The 18682-nt window shown below is 43.4% G+C and overlaps 1 protein-coding gene across 1 annotated transcript in view; it reads left to right on the plus strand.

Annotated features, from left to right (window-relative positions):
* The window catches only part of kcnh4b (potassium voltage-gated channel, subfamily H (eag-related), member 4b), a 72284-nt gene extending 58338 nt beyond the window's left edge, over positions 1–13946 (plus strand). Inside the window, exons 11-16 of the mRNA XM_014158742.2 lie at positions 522–736; positions 3507–3545; positions 6159–6586; positions 7237–7331; positions 10367–10443; positions 12409–13946. Of these exons, the coding sequence (XP_014014217.2) occupies positions 522–736; positions 3507–3545; positions 6159–6586; positions 7237–7331; positions 10367–10443; positions 12409–13545 (1991 nt within the window). The 3' untranslated portion in view covers positions 13546–13946. The remainder of the gene's footprint in view (positions 1–521; positions 737–3506; positions 3546–6158; positions 6587–7236; positions 7332–10366; positions 10444–12408) is intronic.
* Positions 13947–18682: the final 4736 nt, after the last annotated feature.

The raw sequence follows: 18682 nt of genomic DNA on the forward strand, positions 1-18682 counted from the left end.
GCTGAGGGTACTAGAACTGGCTGGGGTACTAGAACTGGCAGGGGGTACTAGAACTGGCAGGGGGTACTAGAACTGGCTGGGGGTACTAGAACTGGCTGGGGTACTAGAACTGGCTGGGGGTACTGGAACTGGCTGGGGGTACTAGAACTGGCTGGGGGTACTAGAACTGGCTGGGGTACTAGAACTGGCTGGGGGTACTAGAACTGGCTGGGGTACTAGAACTGGCTGGGGTACTAGAACTGGCTGGGGGTACTAGAACTGGCTGGGGTACTAGAACTGGCTGCGGTACTAGAACTGGCTGCGGTACTAGAACTGGCTGGGGGTACTAGAACTGGCTGGGGGTACTAGAACTGGCTGGGGTACTAGAACTGGCTGGGGTACTAGAACTGGCTGGGGGTACTAGAGGAGATTTCCACAAGTACCTATGGGGTACAGGCTAGGGGGTTTTCTGGACAGGGCCAATGATTCCTCAGCAGCACCAACACGTGTCGTACTGTATGTTGCTGACTGGTTGGTTACAGGGAAGGGGGATCTGATTGGCTCCGACCTGCCGGGGACGGATCACGTGATCAAGACTAATGCGGACGTGAAGGCGCTGACCTACTGCGACCTGCAGTACATCAGTGTGCGGGCTCTAAGGGAGGTGCTGGAGTTCTACCCGGAGTACGCCAGCCTGTTCACCGCAGATATCCTCCACAATCTCACATACAACCTGAGAGAGGGCAGCGAGGCAGAGGTGAGACACACACACACACACACACACACACACACACACACACACACACACACACACACACACACACACACCACCTCCACAGCAACCTCTAACAAAACTCTAAAAACATTTGAATGAAAGAAGTTGATGCTATGCGCATGTAAAATCGCATATACAACATTTTTAGAGGTGAATAATGCAAACCATTACATAGGCTGTTTTTACACTAAAATGCCTCATGTCATTGTCACTCTCCTTGACGTTCCTTCTGCACAATTGATCAATCCTCTCTTGACCAATCAAATTCGGTGACTTTATTGTCATGGCAATTCTATTTGTCAGTGCTACTGCCACGCATATCCTAGTCCCACTCTACACATAACAGAGTGGGATAAACTTGTCCCTAGATGCTAATCTAACATCAGGTTTGTGGTTTTCGCCGCTAATGTTTAAGGTTAGGGGTTGGGGAGAGAAGCTGATCCTAGATCTGTGCCTAAGGGCATGTTCTACCCACAGCGGTCATTACCCCAGAACAAGTAACAGTTGCTTAATTCACACAATGCAACAACAACAACAAAAATGTAATTAGTGTGTGATTACTTTGGAAAAGCTGTAAACAGAGGAAAGTCTGGTGCTTTACTTGAAGGGTACCTATATAAGGACTTCATAACACATTCATAACCCATACATGTCACCTTCATAAACTGTTCATAAGAATTTCAGAAATGCTTTATATTTTTAGTATGTCTTGCAGTTGTTAACATAAGTATTTACTAAATGTGTCTGTACTACATAAATGCCGTAGGTTTGAGTTATGACTGTGGTATGTAGTCCTTATGCTGGCGTCAGCTCACAGACTCCCCTCAATCTCTTCCAAACAATAGAAGGGAATGGAGTTTTGTAAACCCCTTGTGGTTTGACAACATGGCGAATCAAATGACAGACGTGAAGAAATAGCTACTAGCTAAGCTTTCATCAGTCAAAGGCGTGTAATTTTTACAAAGTCTTTATATTGCCGCCTTGTCATATTTTGGATTATTTGAGCGTTTTTTTCCCTCATCACGTTGCATGCATTTCATCTCGTTTCCTTTCATGTCTTCAGAAACGAGATTTGAGCGACGTTGATATTACATATGTTCAAGCGTTCGGATTGGATTCAAATGTATTCTTTATGTGTTTTCGGGGGGTGTAGCAATTTGAGCATCGCGCACAAGAAGAAATGAAATGAAGGCATTTGGTTGAAATGAAATGATAGTTGTTTCTCATTCATTTGGCAGCCTTGCACTGTCTGTCTTCAACACTGTGCGTTGAATTGCAGGCCCGCAAAGTGGTTTGTAATCAGGTTTTGGGTCTGAGCAATGCTCTAGGTCCCTCTCACCATCTGTTCGAAGTGGGCTCTGGCATGAGGCCAGGGGTGCAGACTTCAACCACGCACAGACTGAAGGAGAACTCAGTGCTGAAAATCTGGATAACACTTTAGCCAAGGGTATAATGCTTATTATAATGTCCTTTATAATGCCTTATAATAGTACTACACTGACTATAAGAGTCCATAATATACTCATAAGCAGTTCTAAAACTCTGTTATAGATACTTAACTTCCACACTGGTAGCCAGGCCCCTCTCCACTGTCCACACACACAAACACTCACAGACAATAGCCCCTATCACTTTCTCACTAGCAGTTTTTTGGACATACGCACGGCATGCGCAGACACACACACACACACACACACACACACACACACACACACACACACACACACACACACACACACACACACACACACACACACACACACACACACACACACACACACACACACACACACACACACACACACACACACACACACACACACAGCCTACAGAGTCACCACACTCTCTTTTGAGTTAAGAGATAACAATATTTGATTGAACTCTCTCTAAATCTATTTGCTATGTGGGCCACTGGCAGGACTTGAAATGCATAAGTTTTTGCATTAATTGATAACAATTAATGTCAGTAATGACATTCCCATTAGCTTCAGGGAGGCTTTCTCCCTTTGGAAAACTTTTCCCCCAGTGTGAAAGATGAGCCCTTCTTTTTCCAGTAATAGCTCACCTATATTATATACATTGTTCAATATTGTTACCAAAAGACTCGATGTTGTCACTGAAAGAAATCTAAGAAAGGAAGCCTGTTTATTGCATTTCTTTTTATTGGCAGTAAGGGAGATACTTGTATTTTCTCCAAGGAGGCTTACTGTCACTTTCCTGAGCTCCCTGTGCCGTGTGTTATGATCAAAGAGAAAGCAAGGATTATGCTGCTGTATATTGTACATACAAGAAACCGTACTGTCAGAGAGAAAACATGTACTCAGAATATGTGAAGATAGGCTTCGACAAAACTAAAGTTTCGGGTGTAAAGTGTCATAGTCGCAGCCCGTAATTGCGATACGTTGCTGGCAATTTCCCTCCACGGCAGAAGAGAGAAGAACTCTCTCTGGAATCCAGCCGCCATCCAATGCAGGACCAATTAACAGATTCAGTCTGCGTGGCAAAGATGCCATCCCTAGCAACACTTAGATAATGATCAAAGAAATAACATGGGGGCTTAGGAAACAGGTTCATGTGATTTTATAAGACATAATATATCCCTGAAAGGAGGATTCTGAAAAGTGGACAACCTGAATGCATAGAGGATGTATTAAAGTGCGTGTGTGCAAATCGATAAAAATGTCATACTATGAAAACATTTAATTTGTCTTCCTTATTTACAATCATCCCTGTTGTATTACTCTTTCCACAGGGCCTGACAAGGTTCTCAAGGTCGCCCAGGCTTCCACACGTGAGTGCCGTCCATGCAACTTCAATAATATTCTCTCCATGTAGCCTAACTGACCATTCTTTTCCCCATTCCACTAGTCAAAGTTCCCCGTTCCACATAAACCTGCCTGTCACTTGCCATTTCAAATGCACACTTACTTACATCCCACTACAGTTGAAGTCAGACGTTTACATACACTTAGGTTAGTCATTAAAACTACTTTTTCAACCACTCCACAGATTTCTTGTTAAACTATAGTTTTGGCAAGTCGGTTAGGACATCTATTTTGTGCATGACACAAGTAATTTTTCCAACAATTGTTTACAGACAGATTATTTCACTTATAATTCACTGTATCACAATTCCAGTGGATCAGAAGTTTACATAAACTAAGTTGACTGTGCCTTTAAACAATTTGGAAAGTTCCAGAAAATGATGTCATGGCTTTAGAAGCTTCTGATAGGCTAATTGACATCATTTGAGTCAATTGGAGGTGTACCTCTGGATGTATTTCAAGGCCTACATTCAAACTCAGTGCCTCGTTGCTTGACATCATGGGAAAATCAAAAGAAATCAGCCAAAACCTCAGAAAAAGAATTGTAGACCTCCATAAGTCTGGTCATCCTTGGGAGCAGTTTCCACGCCTGAAGGTATCACATTCATTTGTACAAACAATAGTGCGCAAGTATAAACACCATGGGACCACGCAGCCGTCATACCGCTCAGGAAGGAGACACGTTCTGTCTCCTAGAGATGAACCTACTTTGGTGTGAAAAGTGCAAATCAATCCCAGAACAACAGCAAAGGACCTTGTGAAGATGCTGGAGGAAACGGGTACAAAAGTATCTATATCCACAGTAAAATGAGTCCTATATTGACATAACCTGAAAGGCCACTCAGCAAGGAAGAAGCCAGTGCTTCAAAACCGCCATAAAAAAAGCCAGACTACAGTTTGCAACTGCACATGGGGACAAAGATCGTACTTTTTGGAGAAATGTCCTCTGGTCTGATGAAACAAAAATAGAACTGTTTGGCCATAATGATCATCGTTATGTTTGGAGGAAAAAGGGGGAAGCTTGCAAGCCGAAGAACACCATCCCAACCATGAAGCACGGGGGTGGCAGCATCATGTTGTGGGGGTGCTTTTCTGCAGGAGGGACTGGTGCACTTCACAAAATAGATGGCATCATGAGGTAGGAAAATTATGTGGATATATTGAAGCAACATCTCAAGACATCAGTCAGGAAGTTAAAGCTTGGTCGCAAATGGTTCTTCCAAATGGATAATGACCCCAAGCATACTTCCAAAGTTGTGGCAAAATGACTTAAGGACAACAAAGTCAAGGTATTGGAGTGGCCATCACAAAGCCCTGACCTCAATCCTATAGAAAATTTGTGGGCAGAACTGAAAAAGCGTGTGTGGGCAAGGAGGTCTACAAACCTGACTCAGTTACACCAGCTGTCAGGAGGAATGGGCCAAAATTCACCCAACTTATTGTGGGAAGCTTGTGGAAGGCTACCCAAAATGTTTGACCCAAGTTAAACAATTTAAAGACAATTCTACTAAATACTAATTGAGTGTATGTAAACTTCTGACCCACTGGGAATATGATGAAAGAAATAAAAGGTGAAATAAATCATTCTCTCTACTATTATTCTATTATTCTAAGACAGGGAATTTTTACTAGGATTAAATGTCAGGAATTGTGAAAAACTGAGTTTAAATGTATTTGGCTAAGGTGTATGTAAACTTCCGACTTCAACTGTATCTGTATAAGATTGGTTCCTGCCATGACTTGATGATTGTAATAGAATTGCATTCGTGGGCAAAATTGTAATGCACGTTTTCTGAAGTGTGTTTGGATTTGTAAAAAAATTCCGGGTCATGTTGCTATAACTTCTCTGTAGGGATTAGCGCCAGCTCGTCGCCAGGGTCGGGTTCATTAGGCACCAAATGGAAGAAAGCAGACTGGAACAGAGAGGGACTACTTGGACACATTTTTTGTTTCACGTTTCGAAACGTTTCCCATTATGCCCTAATGAATAAGACCCAGGACTTCCCCCTAAAGGTTGGAACTCATTCGGAGCAGAGAAAACGGTTCACTCCCTGGAGTCAGATCGCTAACTGGGTCAATATCTCTGTTAATAATAAGCCTTATGAGCTTATGAATGTAGGTTTGGCTAATGTTTTTTGACACCTCGCTTGCCCAATTGAATTCTCCTTCAGTGTCAGCGCATGTTTTCTTTTTCAAAGAAAGATTCAGCAACAGCATCAACCTCGCAATTTCTCCTATCCACCCGTAGCTTGATAAAACTACATATGAATTCAATATAAAGAACTTGAATCATATCATATAATCCCCAGCTTCCAATTGGTTTATTCAATTCCACTCATCCCTCTGTAAATGAGAACATGTTCTCAGCATGTTCATTAGGTGTGAAACGAAAGAGAATGGGACTAAAACCGAAGGGACTTCCTAGACTTATCCAATAAGCAACATTCTTGTTTCCCCCACTTTGCAAACTATTTTTAATAATTTTCCATTTTGTATTCTAATGAACGCCACTCTGCTCAAATAAGGGTGAAATAAATATGAGAAATTGATACATTTTCTTTTTTTTCCCTGCCGCCCAGAACCGCCGAGGTTCCACAGAGCACAAGCTCCCGTCCATCATTGAGACAAAAGGAGGTCTCCACGACGACTCAGATGAGTACTACCACCTGTCACCAGCGTCCCGCACCCGCCGCGCAAACCTCCTCTTGCCCAGCCTGAGCAGCCCCGTGCGCCGCACCTCCCTGGGCAACCTGCTGGGTGACGAGCTGAGGCAGTTCAATGCCCTGCGCCGCTGCCGTTCGCCCAACCTGAGCCGGGGAGGCCTACCCCGGGGCCACAGCCTGTCTTCCCCACAGCCGCTGCAGAAAAAGGAGCACAGTGTCCCAGTGGCAGCCCCTGCTAGTCCCCCTACCTCAGGGGAGTTGGGAGCAGGGAGTCAGGGCCGCAAGCCCTCCAAGCTGCTGATTCCCACTGTCAGCTGTTTTGTACCGCCGGACCTCAGTCCAAGGTAAACCACACACAGAGGCCCAAGTTTTGTTGGACTTTCACTTTATCTCTGTCCGAATATTCAAACTTGTGCACTAGGTAATATTAAGTGATGCCAGCATTGGCAAAGTGTATTAAGTAGTGTGGTAGTGTGGATACTGTGATATAGTAATTTTGTTTTGTAAAGAGTCATTCGCCAAGGCTAAACTGGACAAATTGCAGTAAAACATTTTAAACTTCAACCACATTTCCATAGGGCAATTATAACTAAATAGCAATGTATACACTGTGTAATGATATGGGATTGCATTTACAAGCTTCTCCAATAGCATTTAATGCTAATTTAATTGCATATCTCACCAGATCTCAAACCACTTTAGTAAAGCAATAAGATTATCTAATTATATCCAATCCCTACCACACACCATCCATCCATATTCATAATGTATCGGCCGGTGTCTAGTGAGCCCCACATGAAGGCAATACTGTAATGTGGCCCATAAGGCTCCGATGTCCTCCGGCCCAGAGAGTTTCAGCTCTACTCAGGTTAATCCTGCATGGGCAGCTGCCAGTGGGGCTCCCATTGCGGCTCCTTGGGTCGTGTGGCAACGGATGATAATTTGATAATTGAAAGGGGCTCTACTGTTACTGTTGCCCCCCCCCCCCTGCCAGGATTGTCGACGGCATCGAGGACAATGGTCGCACGTTCCTCTTCAACATGGAGCACAGTGGGCCCAAGGCCAGCACCACGGGACGTCCCAGCGAAGGTAACGCTAAACCGTCTTAAACCCAGCGTTGACCGCACCCTGACCGCACCCGCTGCGGGAGTCTCACCGGGGAGCCAGATGGCTTGAAGGTGAACGTGGGGTTCAAACCGGGGCAGACGTCATGCTGTCCCATATGCAGAATATAAGTTAGAGAAATGAAATGACATCTCAGGTGTCTTCAGAGGTGAGACAAGGCAGTAAAGGACATATTGGGCAATGTAATTCAATCAAAACTAGTTTGGGCTTAAACAGTATTCCTTTCATGCTTTAAGTGTTTTATGATTTAGTTCTTCTTTTGTTTCTTAAATTAAACATTCAATTAATCCACACTATAAAACAAATCGAGTTGTTTCAACTAATTATTATTAAGTAACTGCTTCCACAGCCATTGTTTTGTTTACTCAACTTTTCGGTCCAAGTGTTACCTGAACTAAAAATGACTAGTTGGCCCAAACTTAGCTCCCAACTTGAGAAAACGTAAGCGAAAATGTGCTTTTAACATACAATGTTTTCAACTTACATACAGTGCATTGCATATTATTGTGTTACAAGGTGGGATTAAAACGGATTTGTCATTTTTTGTCAACAATCTACACGAAATACTCTGTCAAAGTGAAAAATGTATATATTGTTTTTATAAATCAAAAATACATAACTAAAATATAGTTGTTGCATAAGTGTAATGGATTCAGGCCCTTTGTTTAGGCAAGCCTAAATTAGTTCGGGCTTAACAAATCACATAACTTACATGGACTACAACTGAAGATCTCGTACAACGCTGTGTACTACTCCCTTCACGGAACAGCGCAAACTGGCTCGAACCAGAATAGAAAGAGGAGTGGGCGGCCCCGGTGCACAACTGAACAAGAGGACAAGTACATTAGAGTGTCTAGTTTGAGAAACAGACGCCTCACAAGTCCTCAACTGGCAGCTTCATTAAATAGTAGTTTCTTGGCAATTTCTCGCATGGAATAGCCTTCATTTCTCAGAACAAGAATAGACTGACGAGTTTCAGAAGAAAGTTCTTTGTGTCTGGCCATTTTGAGCCTGTAATCGAACCCACAAAGACTGATGCTGAAGATACTCAACTAGTCTAAAGAAGGCCAGTTTTATTGCTTCTTTAATCAGAACAACAGTTTTCAGCTGTGCTAACATAATTGCAAAAGGGTTTTCTAGGTTTTCTTTTTCCTTTTAAAATGATAAACTTGGATTAGCTAACACAACGTGACATTGGAACACTGGAGTGATGGTTGCTGATAATGGGCCTCTGTACGCCCATGTAGATATCCCATTAAAAATCCGCTGTTTCCTGCTACAATAGTCATTTACAACATTAACAATGTCTACACTGTATTTCTGATCAATTTGATGTTAATGACAAAAAATGTGCTTTCCTTTGAAAAACAAGGACATTTCTAAGTGACCCTAACATTTTGAACGGTAGTAAACTCAACAAAAAAGAAATGTCCCTTTTTCAGGACCCTGTCTTTCAAAGATAATTCATAAAAATCCAAATAACTTCACAGATCTTCATTGTAAACGGTTTAAACACTGTTTTCCATAAACAATTAATGAATATGCACCTGTGGAACGGTCGTTAAGACACTAACAGCCTACAGACGGTAGGCAATTAAGGTCACAGTTATGAAAAATTAGGACACTAAAGAGGCCTTTCTACTGACTCTGAAAAACACCAAAAGAAAGATGCCCAGGGTCGATGCTCATCTGCGTGATGTGGCTGCAGATGTGGCCAGGGCAATAAATTGCAATGTTCATACTGTGAGACACCTAAGACAGCGCTACAGGAAGACAGGACGGACAGCTGATCGTCCTCACAATGGCAGACCACGTGTAACAACACCTGCACAGGATCGGTACATCCGAACATCACACCTGCGGGACAGGATGACAACAACAACTGCCTGAGTTACACCAGGAACGCACAATCCCTCCATCAGTGCTCAGACTGTCCACAATAGGCTGAGAGAGGCTGGACTGAGGGCTTGTAGGCCTGTTGTAAGGCAGGTCCTCACCAGACATCACCGGCAACCACGTCGCCTATGGGCACAAACACACCATCGCTGGACCAGACTGGACTGGCAAAAAGTGCTCTTCACTGATGAGTCGCGGTTTTGTCTCACCAGGGGTGATGGTCGGATTCCCGTTTATCGTTGAAGGAATGAGCGTTACACCGAGGCCTGTACTCTGGAGCGGGATCAATTTGGAAGTGGAGGGTCCGTCATGGTCTGGGGCGGTGTGTCACAGCATCATCGGACTGAGCTTGTTGTCATTGCAGAGTTTATATATTAAACCACCCGGACACATCAAAGATACAGTCGTCCTTCTGAACTGAGCTGCAGGAATGAAACTGCTCAGTGATGCTAGCATTGGTGGTTTTAAAACAGCTAGAGTTCAATGCCTGTGATGGTAGAAAACTAAGGCTGGATCAACAACATTGTAGTCACTCCACAATATTGACCTAAAAGAAAAGAAGAATACAAATATACAGAATAAAAAATATTCCAAAACGTGCATTTGTATGCAACAAGGCCCACAATCCTTGAGGAAAACCTCCTTCAGTCTGCTTTACACCAGAGACTGGGAGAGGATGAATACACCTTTCAGCAGGACAATGACCTACAACACAAGGCCAAACCCACACTGGAGTTGCTTACCAAGAAGACATTGAATGTTCCTGAGTGGCCAAGTTACAGTTTTGTCTTCAAGGTCCCGAACAGTCATTCTGATTCCCATGTAAAATAGCCTTTTGAGTTACTAAAGCTAGCCATTATTTAGCTAACACCAGACACAGATGCAAGGGGAAAAATAGAAGTATCAGTGCCATAGATGAAGTGTAAACATTTAATTGTATTCGCTAGCACACTCCAGTATTGTAAATCAATCAATCACACACAGCCACTCAACCAATCAATCACACCAAACAACCAATGAACCAATCAATCAATCAATCAATCCCTATTCATTGTTTTATGAGCCTAAGAGGTATTTGTCTTCTTCTGTTTCTTCCTCCACAGATACTAGGCAGGTGAACGCCACTTTGCTTCTGGAGTCGGAAGAGGTTAGACAGAGCATCAGTCAGCTCAACCAGAAGGTACAGTACATTACAGTAGAGTAAGCCTCAGTGCAGCCTAACTGCTGAGTGAGAAAGAGAACACTAGTCCTATATTTCTTGCTGAGACTACTCCTACGTTTCTTGCTGAGACTTCTAGTACTTTCTTGCTGAGACTACTCCTATGTTTTTTTGTTCAGACTAATACTACTTTCTTGCTGAGACTACTCCTATGTTTCTTGTTGAGACTACTACTACTTTCTTGCTGAGACTACTCCTATGTTTTTTTGTTGAGACTAATACTACTTTCTTGCTGATACTACTCCTATGTTTCTTGTTGAGACTACTACTACTTTCTTGCTGAGACTACGCCTATGTTTTTTTGTTGAGACTAATACTACTTTCTTGCTGAGACTACTCCTATGTTTCTTGCTGAGACTACTCCTATGTTTCTTGTTGAGACTACTCCCATGTTTCTTGTTGAGACTGCTACTACTTTCCTGCTGAGACTACTCCTATGTTTATTGCTGAGCAGACACTTCTGTCTAAAGTCACTTTCATAGAGTTTCTATATTCTGTACAAGGCAGCGAAGGCTTGATGTTGATACAACAAGTTCAATTGCTGAAGGGCACGGCAGGATTTGAACACCTCATTTTTGTACTTTTTTATTTGCCTAGCTTCTTTACCAGACTTCGCAATAGTTTGACATATGCATAATCTTATGTATGACCTTATATGGGCCCTTACAAGTGTGCAACAACTCTGCATATTCTCTTTATGTTTCATCCTTCACTTTGCCCCTTTAACATGAAGCCCCTCTTAGACAGAAACCTGGAATGGGTATACCTACTCAATATGTATAATAAGAGCATGAATATGCATGTGTACAATAAATGTTGAATCAAATACTAACAACAATTGGTGATGCAATACTGCAATTAGTGAAAATATCTATAGCATTAGGAATTTGCATATTTGCACATTCAACGCCACATCTTGGATTACATGTGAACCACTTGGTGATACTACAAAGAACGACAGAAAGTACAGATCATAGCTTGAGCGGTGAACCTTGTGATTTAACAAACGTGTTACCAAGGCTCATAAATTCTCTCCGAAGAAAATGTATCAACTGTTAATAAATGCATATCGATAAATGGATGGCGGCATCCACCACAATCTCTGGATTTCTATTCTATTCCAAATGTATTTTATTCTATTCCTATTCTATTCCAACTCTATTGTATTTTATTATATTCCAACTCTATTGTATTTTATTATATTCCTATTCTATCCAAATTCTATTCAAGTCAAATTGACTTTATTCTATTAAATTCTTTGCTATTTCTACCTTTATGTAGCACAATGTGTTCTTCCATCCCTAATGTGGATGCAAATGTGTGGCAGGTGGGGCTGGAGTATACAGATGGTTCTAGGTAGGCCTTGTCTGAAGTGGGTATTAATTAATCAGCAGGGTGCTTCTGCATTGCAGAGAAAAACCTGCAAGCGCTGACTCGACAATACCAAAAATACCTGATGATGACAACCCAACCCACCCTAACATTCTCCTCGGATTCCTTCTACCCCCCCCCTCCTCGCACGTGCCCTTCCACTTTCCTCCCTTTTCGAATTGTTACAGTGTCTCCCTCCTTCTCTCTCTCGGGAGTTTTGGGATGCATGTGAAAACGGGTCATTTCTTAGTCACAGAGAACAGTAGCTAGTCAGTGTTGGATAGACGTACGTTGTGCAAGCTTCAGAGTCACACTGTGAGGGCTGGAAATTAGTTGCAAAGACATGCTTGAGAGAATAAAAGTCGCTGTTGTTTGGGTTGGGCTATTTTGTAAGTGGTGGTCGTGTTATGAAAAGTGGCTACTGTGTAGTGACGTCAGTGGGAAACTTGCATGAATATTCGACTTCAACGTGCAGATCAAAGGTCTGAATACATTCATATGTTGTCGCTTAGCCCTCCCCAATCTAACCCCTGAGTATATGTTATCTCTTCCTAGATGGGCAACTTGAACAACGAAGTGTCTCAGCTGACCAAGGACCTCCATCACATGATGCACCTTCTTCAGGCCCAGGTGGCTGTGCACCACTACACAGCCTCCCTGTCCTCCTCCTATCCCTACGCCGTCCAAATGGTCTCCAACCCCAACCCCACCGCCAGCACTGGCACAGCCTACAACCTGGCCCCCAGCAGCCTGCACCGCCATCAGGACCCTGGGAGCATGGAGGGGGGACACACGGACCCACTCCACCCTTGCTGGGGCTACAGTGAGGCTCCAGGGGGGAGCTGCCAGTCTAGCGCCACAGGGGGGGCACAGCCAGAGGGCCACTACCAGACCCAACCTCAGTCTTCCAGCCCAGGGCCCCCTAGCTTCTACCACGTGACAGACTCGGCGGCCGTGCCAGGACCCTGCCGGGGATCTGGTAGAACCTCACCCCATCCCTGGACTGGCCCTTCCTTGCTTAGCATGAGCCCAACCTTACAGAGTGGTGGTAGCCCAGGCACGGCTCCCACTGCTGGGCATGAGGACTTTGGCGACAGTCGCCCTGGCCTTGACACTAGCCCAGTTAGCATTAGCCAGTCCCAACCCAGCTTGTGTCTGCAGCCGCCTAGCGGCGGTTTGAACAGCTGTCTGCTGTCTAGTGCTCCCACGTCTACTCACAGCCTCCTGGATGCCAGCCCCAGCACCTACCCGCACATCTACCTGGCCTCAGAACCCCTTTTACACCCTGCAAGGCCTACCCTGGGGGAACCTGCTGCAGTCCTGGGGCTTGACGGGGGTCCAAGCCACGACTTCCCCCAGCAATACACATCCACCTCCAGCCTCCTTAACGAGGACCTGCACAGTCTGTCTGTTCACTCCAGCCCTGGAACGGCCCCCTCCTTCCCCAGGCCATCGTCCGTCTGTTCCCAGGACTCAGAGTCTCCTCCTAGGCAGGACAACTGCGCTCCTCCCCACATCCCCTTGGGAGACTCGGCAGCGGTGGGACACACCAGTCTGGAGTGCCTGCTGGGGAATGGGGGCTCCACGGAGAGCAGGGACAGCGAGAGCCCCGGGACCAGGTCGAGGAGATCCAGCCTGGGAGTTCAGACTCAGTGCACAGAGCAGTCCTGGTGCCTGGACCTGACGGACTAGTACCCTTTACATACAAGAGAAAATAAAACAAAATATCTGGGCCAGAACACTAGGGTCTGCGCTGGCACGATAGTGTGAAAAGGTTATGCTTGGCCCTACATTTGGCCCCAACAACTCAACCCCAACCACCATCATGGGGAACTAAAAACTGGACAGGGAACTGAACAATCTTTACAAAGACAAGAAAAGTGGATATGTTACAGAGCATTATAGGTACTGTAGTACATTGTGCAACACTACGGACGTGCACTTTTGAGTGTTCTTAATGTGTGGCGTGTTTTCCCCCATTTTATGGGATCACTTGTTAGTCCGCGTTCAAGCGACTTACAGCTTTACTATGCAAACGCATGTCATTTTGTGCGTTATCTTGGATTTGATAAAGTGTGTCCTTTTTAGATTTAGCTCATTTTGAGGAGTTTCTCTCTTCGATTGAAAGATCAACCTGAAAATGTGTATTATTGAAGTTGAAATCACGTTCGAGGTTAGAAGTGATTGTGACATAGGTAGAGGTTCTTGACTGAAACACCTCGATCAAATGTTAGCGTGGAACAGTGGTCATCGTTACGTTCCTACACAAGTCCTCTAAAAGGGGAATTAATCAAATACAAACCACGATTATATTATGAATATATAAATATATAAATGTTTAATTCAGTTCAATGAAACAACATTACACTTGGTTGAAATGGCTACCTTGGACAAAAGTAATCAAAGAATGCAACCAACGTATTAAAGTCTCAAGAAAATAGATTCAAAATACTGAAAACAGTTCATGTTTTCTATTTGATGAACAGTCGTTATTTAAAAAACGCTTTCAATTTTCTCAGATTAACAAGGTTGGAGGCTGCTTACCATAGCCATACTATGGCTGTGTTTACACAGCCACCTTAAGAACCCAAATCTAATTTTAGTTCTATATCTGATCTTTTTGTCTACACTCAGTTTTACATGTGACCCATATCAGATTTGCCCATTCACACCAGAGATCTGTATATAACGCTCATGTCTCCGTCATAACAATGGGAGGCGTTGTCCCAAAGGCGGGAAGGCAGGCGACAACCTTAAGTCCAAAATAAGCCCATAGAAACGCTTTGGGCTTATTTTGGACAGATTTTGGCAAGAGTGAAACCTCTCATTTTGCCTCTTCCTCTCTGCTCACACTGATGTAGCCTCTGAAGTAGCACACAGATGCAATTCTCATTTCCTGTCACTGCTCCTTTAAATTTTGGGGTGGTTGTCATGGTCATGGCAAATCATGGTAAAAAAAACAAAAAACCTTTCAGAGCAAAATCTGATCTGAGCATCCAGACAGAGGTCACATATGGAGGATTGGGTTTGTATCAGGATTCAGCTCCACATATGGAGGTGGTATAAATCGGAAGTCAACAGATCTGATTCCATGTGGTCTTTTGCTGTTTACGCGTTAGGGAAGAACAGATAGGTATCAGATATGCAAATAATTGCCAAAAGATCTGAATTGGGCTGCTTCTGTAAACGCAGCATAAAGGCGTCCAATTATGAATAAATCTCTATACTACACATAGGGGCATTTGCTTGTTTAACCAAAATATGACTATTTACACATTAATTTGTCAAGCAGTACTACAAGCAGTAAGCTAGTGATAGAGAGCGTCCAAAATGGCACCCTATTCCCTATATAGTGGCACAACTTTGGACCAGGGCACATAGGGGTCTGGTCGAAAGTAGTACACTATATAGGGAATAAGGTGCCTTTTTGGGACGGAGCCATACACAACTGTGAACTAGTGGGTTCCCTTAAGCTATTCAGTTGAGATAAAGCCAATCGATATTGGGTAACCACAAAAAAATGAATTTACCTTAACCTGTTCCCCCACAGCTGGTTATTGAGCACAAGATGAGTTTCATAAGAATTTCAAAAAGATGAAATGTGGACCTTCGAGTCAGCCATAGAGTATATCATTTGAATGATGTGTTCTGAATAGAGCTGTGTGTCTGCACTCCGAACCAGACTAGGGCTTATCTGGAAAGAGGGGTCTAACATAGCCCAAGGCAGGAAGAAATGGAACGGACCTTGTGGAGGCCTTGGTGCGATGAGGCCGAAACAACTTCTGCACTCACACAGAGAACTCCTACAAGTAAGAATACAAGTTAAAGTATACATTTAGGCTTCCTCGCAGAGGAATTGGCTGTTATGACCTGTTACCTCATTGCATGGTGAAGTTGTTTATTCTTTTTCCTAAGGAAAAGGTATCGACAATATGTTAGCATTCTATTTGAGATACTGTAGATTATATAGACGAATACTGTACTTGCATGACAGGTCGAGGCCGAGTGATTCACACGCACGGTTGGATGTTTTGACTTACTATTACATACTGGGCATATACGTTTTCAGATAACAGAATATATCTATTCATTATTTTTGGTTGACGTGGTGTTTTTTTCCAAGTTAAGGCATGTTTATGTTGGAAGATAAATTGTTTTGTGTATTATCAACCTGAATCAATTCATTATTCACAACCAAATAACATCTTGAGATCATTTAAAAAGCTTTTTTTTATATATTCCTAACACCTATTAAGGGCTAGATTGAATCCGTATCATGGAAGATCAGCATTATAGCGCGATTGAAATTGAAAGGGCATTTCTTATTGAGCCAACATATGCAGTGTTTACCGTGAATTTGCGAACGCAGAAACATTGCCTTTAAATTTCAATTGAGCTAGTGCGGATCTACCTCTATAAGGATAGGCCTAAGTGTACAATTTATCACCCTTATACAAAGCACACATACGGTATAGTAGGAATATTCAAATAAAGCTGCAAAAAGCAGTGTACCCCCATTTTGAAAGTTTTAATACTATTCATTCCTAGCTAGGAAAACAGTTCCCTGAGTAAATATACTTCATATATTCTATAACTTCCAAACTATTTATGCCTGAGGGAGAAAAAACATAATCTCACGTCAATATTCAGAGTATACCATTATTTTGTTTGAGATGATTTCTCCTTGACTGACATAATAAAATATGCTGACAAATCCTGCTGTGTATTTTACTCAACTTTCTCTTAACTAGGGGTGTCAAACTTAACTCCCAAGAGAGAGCGCATGTTCCCTTAATCCATTAGAAACAATATTTCACAATCCATCTGTTTGTCATAGTGGCAGGCTCATGCCTTTCTGTCAGAGGAGGCTGGTTGAGGAAGAAATGCCATCCCCATTTCTCCCTACACCAGCCGCCACTGCTTTCTGTATGGCACGATGACAGCATGAGTGACACACACCAGGGAGGGGCTGTCACCGAAGAACGCCACTAAATATCCAGTAATTAACAGATTACAAAGTTTCAGTCGTTCTAGTGGCTACATTACCACAAATAAATGAGGAGTTTAGGAATTACCCACCCAGAGTTACCCGCTCTCGTCAGGTTGGCCAGCTCTCATCAGGCCACAGGAAGTGACAGTTCAGCTTAAGATCACTGTGGAGCTCAGTTTGGCCATTCCGCAACACACACACCAGACCTGGGCTCATATACATGCTTATTTAACTCTTCGTGTGTTAAATACTTATTTTCTCTGTATTTGAGTATTTTCTAATCATTTTGCTGAATCAACGACTTCTACTCAAAGTCTGAATTACTTTGTTTTATTATTATGAACTCAGTCGGTGTCTCAACTTACTGTTGAGTGAGAATAGTATAATACACGTGAAATTTCTAAATCCTCTTGTTAGGTCAGTGACTGACAGTCACTCAATGTCAGCTATTTTTTATTTTTTTAGATTGCTAGGTAAATTGGGGCTCTATTCAATTAGTAAAGCCGAAGCGTTACAGATTCCGCAATAGAAATGTAAGCATGTGCCCAGCGGTCCTGACCACCAGGGGGCCCCCCATTGATTTTGTAATTCACCCAGATATCATATGAACATGACATAAATCATGGCAAAAGTTGTAGAATTGCAGGAAATTAGCTTTGAAACTGCAACATTTGCACAATTCTTTGTTTAACCTTGTGCATCTTTATTTAACCTCCCTGATGCACTTTGTTACTTATTATCAAGGACAAAAGGAGATCAGCAGGATCCATGTTCCCCTTATGTATTTTGAATCAGAAATGACTTCACATGGATTCAATTTTCTCGGTGCACTCTATAAATAACTTGATCCCTTGAGGCTGCTGCCTGCCTGCCTATGTACCTTCGTTCCCCCGTGCAGCGTCTGTCATTCTGTGTCAGTGCGGCACGAGAACCTGGCGCCTAAATGACCCGTCACTTTTTTCACCTGCCGAGTCACTTGGCTGCATTCGCTCATACTGTATGCTTGTCGCTGTCACCCCGACCTGCTTTTGGGATCTAATGTCTTTACCACAGATCGTGTTCCCCCCAGGCGGGCACTGCCCCCCTGGCATCTGCCACTTTGCCCCTATTAGTTTTGGTAGGTGGTGATGGTGAGGGCTGTGGCGGGTGGTACTGGGTTGTGTGCCCATAACTCTCAACACAACAGCCCTGGGAGGGTGAAACGGTTCAGCTGAAGGATGGCTTATAGTCTGGCTGTATGGTGCTGTCTTGTTATTAGATACCTGCACCTGCTCGACTTCCACTACCTTTAAATTGCCCGATCAATGCTAATAGCCTGTTAATGAAAGTGCTTTTTTTATGGGTCCCTTGGCATGCAGAGGAAGCAGTCAGGTCTGCCAGGTGGCTCAACCTAAATCCAGGGTTATGTTCACTGGGCACGAAATGGAAGAAAGCAGAACGGAACCGGGAGGTACCATCTAAGCTTTAAGAAAGGCTGGTTGTCATTTTCCTTTGCAAAACGTTTTGCTACGATGCACCCCATGAACACGAACCAGTGAATAAGGTTATCATATATTACTTATACTGAACAAAAATATAAACGTAGCACGCAAGAATTTCAAAGATTTTACTGAGTTATAGTTCATAGAAGGAAATCAGTCAATATAAATAAATTAATTAGACCCTAATTTAGATTTCAGATGACTGGGCAATGGGTGGGCCTGGGAGGGCATAGGCCCACCAACTTGGGAGCCAGGCCCAGCCAATCAGAATGAGTTTTTCCCCACGAAAGGGCTTTATTACAGACATAAATACTTCTCAGCACCCCCCGGATGTGGAGGTCCTGGGCTGGCATGGTTA

This window comes from Salmo salar, chromosome ssa19 (genome assembly GCF_905237065.1).
Source record: "Salmo salar chromosome ssa19, Ssal_v3.1, whole genome shotgun sequence".
NCBI lineage: Eukaryota > Metazoa > Chordata > Actinopteri > Salmoniformes > Salmonidae > Salmo > Salmo salar.